This window comes from Hyperolius riggenbachi, chromosome 9, assembly GCF_040937935.1.
Source record: "Hyperolius riggenbachi isolate aHypRig1 chromosome 9, aHypRig1.pri, whole genome shotgun sequence".
Classification (NCBI taxonomy): domain Eukaryota; kingdom Metazoa; phylum Chordata; class Amphibia; order Anura; family Hyperoliidae; genus Hyperolius; species Hyperolius riggenbachi.
The window spans coordinates 89,204,786-89,221,582 of NC_090654.1; the positions used below are offsets into that span (position 1 = coordinate 89,204,786).

At 43.8% G+C, this 16,797-nt stretch overlaps 1 protein-coding gene across 1 annotated transcript; it reads right to left on the reverse strand.

The window, feature by feature from the left end:
- Window positions 1-3,208: 3,208 nt before the first annotated feature.
- LOC137531660 (uncharacterized) lies at window positions 3,209-7,923 on the reverse strand. The gene is made up of 2 exons (XM_068251603.1): window positions 7,418-7,923; window positions 3,209-3,981 (listed from the first exon to the last, which is right to left on the reverse strand). The coding sequence occupies exons 1-2, from the start codon at window positions 7,829-7,831 to the stop codon at window positions 3,667-3,669; spliced, it is 729 nt and encodes a 242-aa protein (XP_068107704.1). The 5' UTR covers window positions 7,832-7,923; the 3' UTR covers window positions 3,209-3,666.
- Window positions 7,924-16,797: the final 8,874 nt, after the last annotated feature.

A 16,797-nucleotide genomic window follows, 5' to 3' on the forward strand; every position in this document is an offset into this window, starting at 1 on the left:
CTTGTTCCTTAAAGAGACTCCGTAACAAAAATTGCATCCTGTTTTTTATCATCCTACAAGTTCCAAAAGCTATTCTAATGTGTTCTAGCTTACTGCAGCACTTTCTACTATCACAGTCTCTGTAATAAATCAATGTATCTTTCCCCTGTCAGACTTGTCAGCCTGTGTCTTGAAGGCTGCCAAGTTCTTCAGTGTTGTGGTTCTGCTATGAACTCACCCTTCCAGGCCCCTCTATGCCCACTGCCTGTGTATTATTTAGATTAGGGCAGCTTCTCTCTTCTCTCTTATCTTTTACAAGCTGGATAAATCGTCCTCTGAGCTCGCTGGGCTTTCACATACTGAAGAATTACAGACAAGGACAAAGCTGTTTGCAGGAAGAAACGAGCAGCCTGAAACTTCAGGGCAACAATTGAGAAGGAAGGAATCACAGTGGAGATTGACCTTTCACGTGATGTTCATGCTCAAGCAATGGTCACCTTTGGATAATAATGAGATATGTAATAAATTATTTTGCAACCCTTGTTAACATGTTCCTTAAAGAGACTCCGTAACAAAAATTGCATCCTGTTTTTTATCATCCTACAAGTTCCAAAAGCTATTCTAATGTGTTCTAGCTTACTGCAGCACTTTCTACTATCACAGTCTCTGTAATAAATCAATGTATCTTTCCCCTGTCAGACTTGTCAGCCTGTGTCTAGAAGGCTGTCAAGTTCTTCAGTGTTGTGGTTCTGCTATGAACTCACCCTTCCAGGCCCCTCTATGCCCACTGCCTGTGTATTATTTAGATTAGGGCAGCTTCTCTCTTCTCTCTTATCTTTTACAAGCTGCATAAATCGTCCTCTGAGCTCGCTGGGCTTTCACATACTGAAGAATTACAGACAAGGGCAAAGCTGTTTGCAGGAAGAAACGAGCAGCCTGAAACTTCAGTGCATGAGAACAGGGGGAAAGAAACACACAAATGATCTCTTGAGATTCAAAAGGAAGGGTGTATACAGCCTGCTTGTGTATGGATGTATTTTCTATGTGTGGACATACTGTACATCAACCTGTTTTGGTGGCCATTTTGTTTGTTTATAAATAAACTTTTTAAAACTGTTTTTAACCACTTTTAATGCGGTGAGGAGCGGCGAAATTGTGTCAGAGGGTGATAGGAGATGTCCCCTAACGCACTGGTATGTTTACTTTTGTGCGATTTTAACAATACAGATTCTCTTTAAGTGAATGCCTCACTTTGCTTAAGCAGAAAGTCCTTGCCTTCTCTCCTTCCAATAAGATCACTAAAAGACTTTGCAACATTTTCTGGAAACTGGCTTCTAAAGAAGGCTTTGGCTGGGAATTCGTACTAGTGCTCCTTGTGTTTTGCTCAGTTAACTAGACTACCACTCTAGACAAATAAGGCAAGACATATCACATTTATATCATACTTTTCTCTTGACCGACTCAAAGCTCTTCAGAGTTTCAGCCACTTAGGGTGCTCTTCATGGGCAACTAAACATATTGGGGAGCTTTGCCCAACGACTCCTTACTTTCTTATGTACTGACTTGAGTCAGGATTCAAACGCTGGTCAAAGGCTTGAACCCTTTCATATTGTATCTGTGCTGTGCCTTGACAAAGGGCACCCTGCAATGCCCCAAAGTGATCATTGGCTACATACGGTCACATGATGTGATATTTGGTGACGGAACAATAAAGCACAGTTTCTGAATTGCAGTGTGTGGACCTGGGCAACTCAACTGGTTAAGGGCAACACCTACTTAAGGGCAACAACTGGTTAAGGGCAACACCCTTAACCAGTACACTATCATTTTGTATCTGTACTGCGCCTTGACAAAGGGCACCCTGCAACTCCCCGAAGTGATCATTGGCTCGTTGCGGTCACATGATGTGATTTTTGGTGATGGAACAATAAAGCACGCCTCCTGAATTGCAGTGTGTGGACCTTTCTTATAAACATTTGGATTTCCTCTGGCTATAGGTCCACCAGCACCTGCCTTCACATTGCTTACGGTGTGCGATCCTTATGACTCAAACCATTAGTACGTAGCCTGTCTGCAATTAGTCCTTGGTGTATTTTACTATTGATTCACATATTTTTCCCTTCCCCAGTGTCATAAACAGGTGAAGGCCACTTTTATGTAAATTGAGCATAGCTGGATTTTGGTGCATAGAGGCACTGGTATCCAGCTGTGTATTGCATAGCGAGTAGTGCAAAGCTAACATCGGCAATGTTCTGACTGATATTCATCCAGAACTCTACAGAAATCTGATTGAATGTGCAGTGAAGAAAGACAGCTTGTTTAACAAGATTTGATCAGTGTGGCTGTGTACACGAGGGGTCAGCAGACAATCATTTAGGCAATCGTTCATTCTGACCAGTTTCCTGAAAGGCGATCAGTTAACCAACTTACACACATGTACAATGGTTTGTCCTTACAGTAGATGCACACAGGAGATGGGATCTCAGGTTAGAGTTGAAACGATGAGAAGGGAGGAGCCAAGCTTTGGATCAGTTAAATTATGTTAAATTGTGGTTATGTGGTGAGTTGGGTGTTCGATATTAGGCAATTGACTAGTAGTTTGGCAAGTGCTTTAGTCAGGCAGACAGACACAGAACATTTAAATCGAGCTTTTCTCCTGACGGACTCAAAGCACGATCAGCTATTACTAGCCATTCGGCCAGTAGGTCAGCTAGTGCTTTGATATAACACAATGCGATCAACTATCACCAGCCAAATTGGCTAAGATAGCATTAGGGAAGGGGGGAGGTGTTAGGCATTAGGAGGGAGGTTAGTGTTGGGCATTTCGAGGAGGTTAGTGTTAGACATTTGTAGGGGTGTTAGTGTTACACATTAGGAGGGTGATAGTGTGAGGCATTTGGAGGGAGGGTTAGAGTTAGAATAGGAGACTGAAAAGTTGATCAGTAACATTATATTATTTATAATAACTATCAGCACGTAACAGGCACCCAATTCAATAGACGTGCCTCATAATAGGTACTCGTCAGACTTCTCTCCAACCCAAGCCAATTCATGCTCTCTTCTGACATTAATGCAGTTGCCTAACGTCATCAAAGTGCTCATTTCAGTATTACAAAAGTATCATAGAAGATCATAGATAACACACTACAGCGTTTTTTTCTAATTTGATCATTTTATAGTGCATTTAATAAAGTTACAATACATTTTAAGCAAATTTGTATGAGTCCAGTAGTCCATATTTACTTTTCCTTGCTGTGTTTACATGAATCCACAGTGCATTTTTGAATCGTGTGTTCAATGGAAACCCATATGCTTCTTACACTGAATATACTTTATTTCCTTAAAACTGAAGTGCAACTGTGCTGCTCAGTTCAACGTGTGACCACAAGATCATTCTCTGCTCTCCTTTCTGATGACTCATGCTGTCTTCTCTCCAGCATAAGCTTGGAGAGCAGACAGCATGCGACTTTAAAAGAAATGGCGGACTTGTGACCATACAAATGACAACAGCAGTCAAGCTAGACTGTGCTACTTAGAACACTGGTTCTAGTTAAACGTTTCACGTTGCTTAACATTAATATTTACATATATAACTGTAGATTGATAAGCCTGGACTCATTACAGGTCAATTTTTAGCTTTTGACCTTTCTACTTGGTATCCCTCTAATATAATTTGGAATCCCCCCTTTATTCTCCTCCATCTTCCCTCAGTGGGTTTCCAGTTCTGCGCTTCTGTTGGAGCTTGGTGTTGAGTACATGTCGCGCATCTAACATGTATTGGGGTAGTTTTGTATTCTGGAACTCTCCTCTCTCCTGCAGAGCATTCAGGAACTTCTGCTTGTCTTCTGCTTGCTGCTTCTCCTTCTTCTCTTTCTTCAGGATGGTCTTCACATCATCTAGCACTTGGTAGGTGCGCTTGCTCTCAGAGAAGAAGTCACAGGGAAGTTTCGATATGATGTACGACAAAATAATAAGAGCTGTGATAGCTAACATCCCTGAGGTCTGTATGGAAGGTATAAAGACATAATGAGGATTCAAAATGACAATTCAAACTTATCAATTAAATATAACTGGTTCTCCTTCCATTTTGCTATACACAACTCCAGGTGTCCTATTTGCAACCTCCTATTCTGTATGGAGCCTCCTCTTTCATGTCTAGTCATCCTTTGAGTAGCAGCCAATCTAGCGTGTGGCATTTTGCAGAAACCTAGTCCCAGCTGTAGAGACTCAGAACCAACTTAATGATTAAACTAAGCTTGAAAGTCATCTACTTAAAGGGAAGGTTCAGGGAGGGGATTAAAAAAATAAAAATAAATTTCCACTTACCTGGGGCTTCCTCCAGCCCGTGGCAGGCAGGAGGTGCCCTCGCCGCCGCTCCGCAGGCTCCCGGTGGTCTCCGGTGCCCGACCCGACCTGGCCAGGTCGGCTGCCAGGTCGGGCTTTTCTGCGCTCCATTTCCTGGCACTTCTGCGTCCCACGCCGGCGCACTGACGTTATAGGACGTCCGCCGGGCTGTACTGCGCAGGCGCAGTAGTTCTGCGCATGCGCAGTACAGCCCGGCGGACGTCCGATGACGTCAGCACGCGGGCGTGGGACGCAGAAGTGCCAGGAAATGGAGCGCAGAAGAGCCCGACCTGGCAGCCGGCCTGGCCAGGTCGGGTCGGGCACCGGAGACCACCGGGAGCCTGCGGAGCGGCGGCGAGGGCACCTCCTGCCTGCCACGGGCTGGAGGAAGCCCCAGGTAAGCGGAAATTTATTTTTATTTTTTTAATCCCCTCCCTGAACCTTCCCTTTAAGACACTGCAACGTACAGTATTCCCTTCTTTAAGCAAATGCTTGTTGCTTGTTATCACTTCAACATGTCCAAAAAGCAAGACATTTAATGCATCACTTTAGAACAGAAGGCTATGCCAGTGTATTTATTTTTTTTAAATCATGGTATTGCTCCTCACCAGATAGATATCACAAGTGCATCTTTGTACACTTAGAAATGTGACGGGGAAACCATGATTTCACTGTTAAGTGGTTAGAGTTAAATAATAATATTAATAAAATCTTGTAGGGGATATCCTATTGCTGGAACCCTCAAAAGATACAGGAAATGTCATCAGATTAATTCTGCCAATATTACAAACAATATGAAAGATCATTTGTTAGATTTGACTTACCCTAAGAAGTGCCTGTGAAAAGCAAATTCTCTGATTTCAAAACCAGGTTGCATTATTTAAAACAAAGGCCCATATGCAATTAACTTTTTCTCCTCAGTTTTCTCTTAGGTGGTATTTTCAAACTTGTAAATAAAATGCCATTGAAACCACCAGCAAGCAAGAAAATGCTCAAAATAATTTTGACAGAAGTAGTTTTCAGCTACTTTTTGGTACCGTATATTCCGGCGTATAAGACGACTTTTTAACCCCTGAAAATATTCTGCAAAGTGGGGGGTCGTCTTATACGCGGGGTGTCAGTATTTGTTCCAGGCAGAGCTTTAAGTTACGTACCGGGTGCAGCCAGCAGCCTTGGCGGTCCTCTTGTGTCCTGACTACGCACGCATCACCAGTCAGGTGACCCGGAACCAGGAAGCTGCCCTGTTACCCACGCGAGCGGCTGCTCGCAAGATGCTTTCCAGTTTGCAGCTTTCAATGGATACGGATTTTTCAAACACGGGACACAGGCATGGATGATGCAGGGGGACAGTGGAGGAAATAGGGGGACCCAGGACACGAGAGGACCGCCAAGGCTGCTGGAGGACATAGTGGGACCCAGAGAGAGGACCTTTCCACCAAGACTGCTGTACCCGGTATATAATTTAAAGCTCTGCCTGGCACAAATACTGACACCCAGTTCTATCAAAAGCACAGCCCAATCTCTTTTCCCTCCCCTGGATGACTTGTTATCCCAGTGCTATGTTCTTTACCATTTTGAGGATGGAGGAGCAATGTTTTGCAGAGGGGTAGTCTAATACGGCGAGTATATCTCAAATTCTATATTTTAATTGGAAAAGTTGGGGGTCGTACTTTTTCAATTGCAAAAGGCTAAAAAGTTATTTTAAATAGAAGTAGGAAAATTATCTCCGAGGAGAAAGCGCAGGAGAAAAAGTGAATTTCATATGGCCCAAAGTGACCTCCAACTTTTGGATATAAAACTTATTTTTTTTCAGAGCGGAAAAATACTTTCTAAGCATAATTTTGGGGAAACCAGCTGTCAAATTACCAAGAAATGGACAGTTCTAGGTACTGCAAGAGATATCTGAAGAAAATATTGGTTGATCAGAAAAAAAGTGGAGAGGACAGATTCAAGTGCATTTATATCAAAACTGAATTAAGTTCAGAAAGGACAGTAGATAAGCCAGTTCGGGCCACTGATCATATACAATTACTGCTGTTACTTGAGCACATAAGAAAATACAGTAACTGTATGGGTAATAAAAAGTAGGAAAACATATTTTTATTGAATGTTATTTTTATCCCACTTTAATAAAATTCATTTAATTAATCAAAATACTTCTGGGATTGTAGGTTTAGGCTACTTTCACAGTTGGACGTTGCGTTTTGATGCGACGTTAAAGTCGCAACGCAAACTAACAACGCAACGTCCCAAAACTATCACAATGCAACTCTATGCCCTGTTATCGTCGCATACAGTAGGCATACAGGTAATGAAAAGTGTGCTTCCAAGTCATTACAGTGCATGTGCAAACAGTCCAACGCAGTTAATAACGTGTATAGCGCACAGCATGCTGCACTTTCTAATAATGCTACACGTTACACACAAACGCAACGTGTGCACTGTGAATGTTGCACAGACTTAGTATTGCTGTGCTTTAGTCCACGTTAAACATTTTCTAACGTGCGACTTTAACGTCTCACTGTGAAAGAGGCCTCAAAGCTGTGAGGAATCTTTTAGAGCTAAGTAGAAATGCTGACTTTCAGACCACTTTAAAAACCAAAACAATTTTCAGATTTCAGCACTCCTCCTATTCATTAAGCGATAACTTTGTTACTTATCACACTGAAATGATCTATATATTGTTTTTTTTTTAACCACAAATTAGGCTTTCTTTTGGTGGTACTTTTTGCTATGAATTATTTTATTTTATATGCAAGGAAATACTCAGAATAATTTTTATTGTACAATTTACCTACTTTTTGGTACTTTTTTTTACAATTGCAGAGTACTGAAAAGTTATATTAAAGAGAAGCTGAACAGTTATCTCCTAGGTGAAAACTCAGGAGAAAAAGACAATTGCATATGGGCCAGGGTGTCAAGTATATAAGGAAAATACAACCTAGAACCTATAATATTATGTATATTATTATAACCTATAATATTTCTAGAGCTGATCAGTTTAATTGTAATTGAATTACATTTACAAAAAAAAATAAAAAAAATGCTGGAAATAAGCTATAATGGTTAGAAGGTGGGTATATGAGTCACTTACCTGAAAGATGTATAAGTATAACTTCCGATCTAGCCGATAGTTGGAGGCCGCATACACAAAGCAGGCCAAGAATCGTCCATCTGTCATTTCAATCAAGAGCCAAATTAGTGCAGGCTTTATAAGCATTAGTGAGACATACCAGAATGTATGTTTGCTGCCCCAGCATGGGCACCACTGTCCCTTGCTGGTACCAGGGAAATAGATCAATCCCAGGAAGATAAAGATGATGGCCGGACAAAGGAAGAACGAGAGGCTGTAGAATCCTGAAAGAACTGCATTGTAGTTAGAGGATGGACATTGAAAAGTATTGTCTAAAATTGCCTGGATGCCTATCAGAAACAGCGATACTGCAGCTGTTTTGAAGAGTCCAAATCCAGGCGTGTAAAATGAACCAAAGGCATTGGATATCGTCATTCTGCAGCGTTAGTTGAATCTCCGTGTATTTGTGTAGACTTCAGTTCTGGACTATGGAAAGATATGGAGCAGTTCCTGCGCAAAGCGTAGATTTTCCTGCTTCTTAGGTGAGATGGATCTATCTTGGCAACTAGAGCAAGAAGGAGATTTCCTAGACCCAGGAATAGCTTTGGAGAAGTTCCTGCCTGTGAAGCAGAATGCTCATTTCCTTCATAACAGCTATCAGCTGTGTATATATATATATATATATATCCTTTTCCAAGGCTAAGGTAATATCCTCCTATTATTTTCTGATATCTCTGATTAAACTCCTCTACATACCAGATAAACTGGATAGACTAGTCATTGATATGTTACATAGGTCAGGGCCACCACTGATTTTTCAGGAATTGTAAAAATTTCACACCACCAGCCGGGACACAAATTATTATTTGGCATGTAATCATTAGTGTCAATTAGTAACAACTGAAGAACCACAGGTAAGATCGCCCTTCCTCGTGATGTTCTCACTGCTCATGCCAATTGACATCTTTGGATAATTATGAGATTTATAATAATATATTTGGCAACTGTGGTTAACATTTACCTTAAAGCAAATCTGAACGTCAAAACAAAAACAAACATCACGCTTACCTCCCACGTAGTCTACTCACCAATCTCTTTCTCCTCTACCACGTCCTATTTGTCCACTGTGATCAGTGAAATTTTCTATTCTCCATTTTAAAAATGGTGATGACCCAGCTTCCAGATAAGCACTTAGTTAACCTGTAATATCACCCATTTGAGCCATAGGGAAACATGGACATTACATTTCACATCGGTTGTCCTTTTAAATATAACTGGCAGCAACTGATATAGTGGAAGAGGGCCCTAATGCTGGGAATACACGGACCATTTCTCCAGCAGATTCGAGCCGCTGGCTCGATCCCGGCACGTCCCCGCTGCCGCCCGGATCAATTCCAGCTCGTCCCCGCGGGCACGTATCAGCATTTCGTTTTATACTATTGTTTTGCCCGCCGGTATCAATCGCGGAATCGATCTGGCGGGTGATCGGACGAGTCGGAAATTATCAATCAGCGGCCATCAGCGGCTCGATTGATAAGAAAACCAGGTCCGTGTATGCCCAGCATAAGGCTTTCAGCTGCCGGAAAGACAAGTGAGACTAGATCAAGTCGTTTCTGGAAGGAAATCAAGGAATAGTTGTTAGAAGAAATTGGTGAGCTTCTGACAGCGAGGTAAGTATGTAATATTCATTTGCAGGTACATCATGTGTTTATGTTAAATAGTTTTACTGGGTTCAGGTACCCTTTAAATGAATGCCTCATTTATCTTTCATTAAAGAAAACCTATAGTGAGTGGAATATGAGGTTGCCTTCATTATTACCCTATAAAAAAAGAAAAGAAAGAAAGAACGATCAGCATGACAGCTAGACAAGTAGAATTTTAAAACCGAGAAAAGATGGCAACCTCTACATAACTACAGGTTTCCTTTAACTATGCATCTGGGTGTCCTGTTTGGTGCAATCATATTGCAGAATGGATGGGTGATGATGATAGCCAGATTCTTTCTTTAACAGCTCGCAACTATACTGCCAGAGCTGCCCTCATAAGCATAAAGTCCTAGCCTTCTCTGTCTCCAAGATCACCAGAGAAAAGGACACCTTCATATAGCTTTGCAGGGTCTCCCCAGAAGATTATATAGCAGAGGTCATAAAACCAAGCCATTTTTTTCCAGCAACTCAGTGGAGTGTTGAGCAATAACCACCTGTGGAGACATGCCCTCTTTAAAAGAGGCAATATCGATGCCTAGTTTTCAGCTCTTAATGCATAAGCAAGCTATACACTGACCAAGGACATGAATAGAACAAAGCCAGCATAGCTATGATTTTAACATCACTCCTCTAAAGGATTAGAAACACAAAAATACACTAAAGAGTTTCCTGAGGAGATAAAAACTCCAACTGGCCCTTTCTGGATATGAACTGATGAGTAAAGTCATGCTCAGTGGGCTAGCATTCCCTATAGCCACCATAGCGTTGCTATAGGGCCCCTACGCCACAGGGGGCCCGTGTGAGCCAGGGTATTTTTTTTTTTTAAATTATGATGCCATCCGGCCCGGGCTCTACCCCCCCCCCCTGATAATTTTACAACAGCGCCGCCACCCGCCAGGCTCCCCTGGCCCCCTCCTCTGATAAGGTGGCTGGTGGTGAGGAGGGGGACTATGTGGCTGCGCATTGATCCTCCCTGACGGCCGGGCCGACACTTACTGTATAGTTCCGGCTTCCGGCCAGCCAGGGAGGGAGAAGGAGGAGACGTGCGAAGAGGGAAGAGGAGAGCTGCGAGGAGGAGAACGAGCGGAGCATGGTCACTGACCCCACGCCATGCACATGGCATTTGTAAGTATTGTGCTGACTACTACAGCGGCCATGAAGCAACCAGTGCCGGTGCTCCAACACTTTATCCTACACGTCGAACTAACCTACATCCCATAGACTTTTACTATCCCTTCCCCCCCCCAACCCTAACCCTCCTGGTATACGTTTGACAGTGGATGTAGGCAAATTCGACGTGTAGGTTATCACGTCGGAACACCGGCTGGCTGCCGGGGGAAGGGGGGATAGGGCAGGAGAGTTGCTGGGGGGGGGGGGAGAAAGTTGCTGGCTGCTGGGGGGGGGGGGGTATGGGAGAGAAAGTTGCTGGCTGCTAAGGGGGGGGGGGGGGGATGGAGGAGAGAGTTGCTGGCTGCTAGGGGGGACAGGGGGGGGGGAATGGAGCTGGCACATATACCCCTGACTACATATACTGGGCACATATACCCCTGACTACATATACTGGGCACATATACGCCTGACTACATATACTGGGCATATATACCCCTGAGTACATATACTGGGCACATATACCCCTGACTACATATACTGGGCACATATACCCCTCACTACATATACTGGGCACATATACCCCTGCCTACATATACTGGGGACATATACCCCTGCCTACATATACTGGGGACATATACCCCTGCCTACATATACTGGGCACATTTACCCCTGGCTACATATACTGGGCACATATACCCCTGACTACATATACTGGGCACGTATACCCCTGCCTACATATACTGGGGACATATACCCCTGGCTACATATACTGGGCACATATACCCCTGGCTACATATACTGGGCACATTACATATACCCCTGCCTACATATACTGGGCACATATAGCCCTGCCTACATATACTGGGGACATACCTCTGGCTACATATACTGGGCACATATACCTCTGGCTACATATGCTGGGCACATATACCTCTGACTACATATACTGGGCACATATACCCCTGGCTACATATACTGGGCACATATACCCCTGCCTACATATACTGGGGACATATACCTCTGGCTACATATAATGGGGACATATACCTCTGGCTACATATACTGGGCACATATACCTCTGGCTACATATACTGGGGACATACCTCTGGCTACATATATTGGGCACATATACGCCTGACTACATATACTGGGCATATATACCCCTGAGTACATATACTGGGCACATATACCCCTGACTACATATACTGGGCACATATACGCCTGACTACATATACTGGGCATATATACCCCTGAGTACATATACTGGGCACATATACCCCTGACTACATATACTGGGCACATATACCCCTCACTACATATACTGGGCACATATACCCCTGCCTACATATACTGGGGACATATACCCCTGCCTACATATACTGGGGACATATACCCCTGCCTACATATACTGGGCACATTTACCCCTGGCTACATATACTGGGCACATATACCCCTGACTACATATACTGGGCACGTATACCCCTGCCTACATATACTGGGGACATATACCCCTGCCTACATATACTGGAGACATATACCCCTGCCTACATATACTGGGCACATATACCCCTGGCTACATATACTGGGCACATATACCCCTGGCTACATATACTGGGCACATTACATATACCCCTGCCTACATATACTGGGCACATATAGCCCTGCCTACATATACTGGGGACATACCTCTGGCTACATATACTGGGCACATATACCTCTGGCTACATATGCTGGGCACATATACCTCTGACTACATATACTGGGCACATATACCCCTGGCTACATATACTGGGCACATATACCCCTGCCTACATATACTGGGGACATATACCTCTGGCTACATATAATGGGGACATATACCTCTGGCTACATATACTGGGCACATATACCTCTGGCTACATATACTGGGGACATACCTCTGGCTACATATATTGGGCACATATACCCCTGCCTACATATATTGGGGACATACCTCTGGCTACATATACTGGGCACATATACCTCTGACTACATATGCTGGGCACATATACCTCTGACTACATATACTGGGCACATATACCCCTGGCTACATATACTGGGGACATATACCTCTGGCTACATATAATGGGGACATATACCTCTGGCTACATATACTGGGCACATATACCTCTGGCTACATATACTGGGGACATACCTCTGGCTACATATACTGGGGACATATACCCCTGCCTACATATACTGGGGACATACCTCTGGCTACATATACTGGGCACATAGACCTCTGGCTACATATGCTGGGCACATATACCTCTGGTTACATATACTGGGCACATATACCCCTGGCTACATTTACTGGGCACATATACCCCTGCCTACATATACTGGGGACATATACCTCTGGCTACATATACTGGGCACATATACCCCTGCCTACATGTACTGGGGACATATACCTCTGGCTACATATACTGGGGACATATACCTCTGGCTACATATACTGGGCAAATATACCCCTGGCTACATATACTGGGCACATTACATATACCCCTGCCTACATATACTGGGCACATATACCTCTGGCTACATATGCTGGGCACATATACCTCTGGTTACATATACTGGGCACATTTACCCCTGGCAACATATACTGGGCACATATACCCCTGCCTACATATACTGGGGACATATACCCCTGCCTACATATACTGGGGACATATACCCCTGCCTACATATACTGGGCACATATGCCCCTAGCTACATATACTGGGCACATATACCCCTGGCTACATATACTGAGCACATTACATATACCCCTGCCTACATATACTGGGCACATATACCCCTGCCTACATATACTGGTGACATACCTCTGGCTACATATGCTGGGCACATATACCTCTGGTTACATATACTGGGCACATTTACCCCTGGCAACATATACTGGGCACATATACCCCTGACTACAAATACTGGGCACATATACCCCTGCCTACATATACTGGGGACATATACCCCTGCCTACTTATACTGGGGACATATACCCCTGTCTACATATACTGGGCACATATGCCCCTGGCTACATATACTGGGCACATATACCCCTGGCTACATATACTGAGCACATTACATATACCTCTGACTACATATGCTGGGCACATATACCTCTGGCTACGTATACTGGGGACATACCTCTGGCTACATATACTGGGCACATATACCTCTGGCTACATATCCTGGGCACATATACCTCTGGCTACATATACTGGGCACATATACCTCTGGCTACATATACTGGGCACATATACCCCTGGCTACATATACTGGGCACATATACCCCTGGCTACATATACTGGGCACATTACATATACCCCTGGCTACATATACTGGGCACATATACCCCTGCCTACATATACTGGGGACATATACCTCTGGCTACATATACTGGGGACATATACCTCTGGCTACATATACTGGGCACATATACCCCTGTCTACATATACTGGGGACATACCTCTGGCTACATATACTGGGCACATATACCCCTGGCTACATATACTGGGCACATTACATATACCCCTGCCTACATATACTGGGCACATATACCTCTGGCTACATATACTGGGCACATATACCCCTGCCTACATATACTGGGGACATATACCCCTGCCTACATATACTGGGGACATATACCCCTGCCTACATATACTGGGCACATAAACCCCTGGCTACATATACTGGGCACATATACCCCAGGCTACAAATACTGGGCACATTACATATACCCCTGCCAACATATACTGGGCACATATACCCCTGCCTACATATACTGGGGACATATACCCCTGCCTACATATACTGGGGACATATACCCCTGCCTACATATACTGGGCACATATACCCCTGGCTACATATACTGGGCACTTATACCCCTGGCTACAAATACTGGGCACATTACATATACCCCTGCCTACATATACTGGGCACATATACCCCTGCCTACATATACTGGGGACATACCTCTGGCTACATATACTGGGCACATATACCTCTGGCTACATATACTGGGCACATATACCCCTGTCTACATATACTGGGGACATACCTCTGGCTACATATACTGGGCACATATACCCCTGGCTACATATACTGGGCACATTACATATACCCCTGCCTACATATACTGGGCACATATACCTCTGGCTACATATACTGGGCACATATACCCCTGCCTACATATACTGGGGACATATACCCCTGCCTACATATACTGGGGACATATACCCCTGCCTACATATACTGGGCACATAAACCCCTGGCTACATATACTGGGCACATATACCCCAGGCTACAAATACTGGGCACATTACATATACCCCTGCCAACATATACTGGGCACATATACCCCTGCCTACATATACTGGGGACATATACCCCTGCCTACATATACTGGGGACATATACCCCTGCCTACATATACTGGGCACATATACCCCTGGCTACATATACTGGGCACTTATACCCCTGGCTACAAATACTGGGCACATTACATATACCCCTGCCTACATATACTGGGCACATATACCCCTGCCTACATATACTGGGGACATACCTCTGGCTACATATACTGGGCACATATACCTCTGGCTACATATCCTGGGCACATATACCTCTGGCTACATATACTGGGCACATATACCCCTGGCTACATATACTGGGCACATATACCCCCGGCTACATATACTGGGCAATATACCCCTGACTACATATACTGGGCACATATATCCCTGCCTACATATACTGGGGACATATACCCCTGCCTACATATACTGGGGACATATACCCCTGCCTACATATACTGGGCACATATACCCCTGGCTACATATACTGGGCACATATACCCCTGGCTACAAATACTGGGCACATTACATATACCCCTGCTGTTACGATCTGCATCTGCTGGTAAATTCCTGCATGAACTAACTTTGCTTCACCAGCAGATGTCACCAGCCTCCTCCATGAATTTACAACCTGAACTTTCCTCTGCCCACCAGCAGAGGGCGGACTGTCTAGAGATCTCTCCACAGACAGGGAGGAGGCCTGGACTGTCACATGGTCTCTCAGCATGGCATTTAATCCACACCTGTGAACTGGCTAGTTGCTAGCTCTTTGTTCCCGGTTCTAGCCCTCCTGTCCTGAGTTCCCTGTTCCTGGTTGTATTGTTCCTTGTTTCCCTGCTCTATTGATCTCCCGTGTTTTGACCTTGTGCTTTGTATACCGACTACTCTTTGCCTAGCGATTACTGTACTGTTTTGATCTCCTGTGTATGACCTATGCTTGCTGACTATCCGTGTGTCTCCTCCTCGATTATAATCTGTATTTTGTAGATATATTCTAGGCTTATGTTGTGTTACTATTCCGGATCCAGGGTCAGTGTGCACACAGTTCTATACACTGGATCTACTCTGCATAACTCACTTTATGCAGAGAGGTCCTTGTATAAACCCTGATTTCATACCTTGTATGCTTATTGAATTTCTGCCTGTATTTGATGCAGTGTATTGTATGTGTGTTGCCTGCAAGTTGATACCGATTGTTTCCGTGCATGAGTTAATGCACAGTATTACCTTACTTTCATTTGATAATAAATCCTTATTATTCATTTACTCCTGGCTTGTCAGTCTTTTCCTAAACAGTGACATCTCTGCCTGGTTGCGGGTTTGTGCGTTGGTTTCTGTTTGCACCAGGTGCAGCGCACAAACTCCATGCAAATTATAACAGAAGAGCTAGCCAGAAAAAATTGTCACTAGGAAAAGGTCTGGGATCCTGTTTTTTCTCCAGCCATGATTGACATGGATTTAAAGCACCTGTCTGAATATGCTATTCTAGCAAAGAACAAAAGGAAACTTTGCTATCATACGTTTGCAGACGATTCCTATGAGGATCTGCAGCAGCTGATTTCATGGGTTCAGTCCGTGAGTAATGAAAGAACCTTTCCTTATGACTTAAAAGACTTTTTGTCAGTTTTGCAGGAATGTTGTTCTGAAGCCCAACAAAATTCAGTTGCTCATTCCACAATACATGTTCCGGGTAATTTATCAGGCCCTGTTAAAAGTCCTGCTGCCCCTTTGAATCAAGCCAAATCCTGGCCAGTAATTAACCAGATTCAATCAATTAAGCCCACTCATGATCCTGCTACTTCCATTAATACTGGAATCTCATTTGTTTCAGCTATGGAAGTTGATTGGACTATTCAGCACAATAACTTCTACTCCTTGCTAGCAGAGGAAGACCAATATGAGTGTTATAAGGAATTGTCAGCATATTCCCGTGAAGAGTTAATGCAAATTGTTATGCATGTTAAATCTTTTATGCAGCAGGGCAACTCTGCAGAATCCGAGATGCAAGCATTGTTGCAGATTCTGCAAACCCTAATTGCAGTAAGAGATCCTTCTACCTCCTGGACTCAAGTTAGATCCCTGCCTGTCTATTGCAATAACTCCTCCTCAGTAATAAACCAAACCAAGCCAATTAAAACTAATCATATTCCTGTCACTTCCAAACAGACAGTTCAGTCCTGCAATTATGCTCAGGGTAATCTGCAAGCTCC

Coding starts and splice junctions, on each gene's coding strand:
- LOC137531660 (XM_068251603.1), bottom strand. CDS start 7,831: ATGACGATATCCAATGCCTTTGGTTCATTTTACACGCCTGGATTTGGA. Junction 3,982..7,417: donor TATACTTATACATCTTTCAG/GTAAGTGACTCA, acceptor CCTTCCATACAG/ACCTCAGGGATGTTAGCTAT.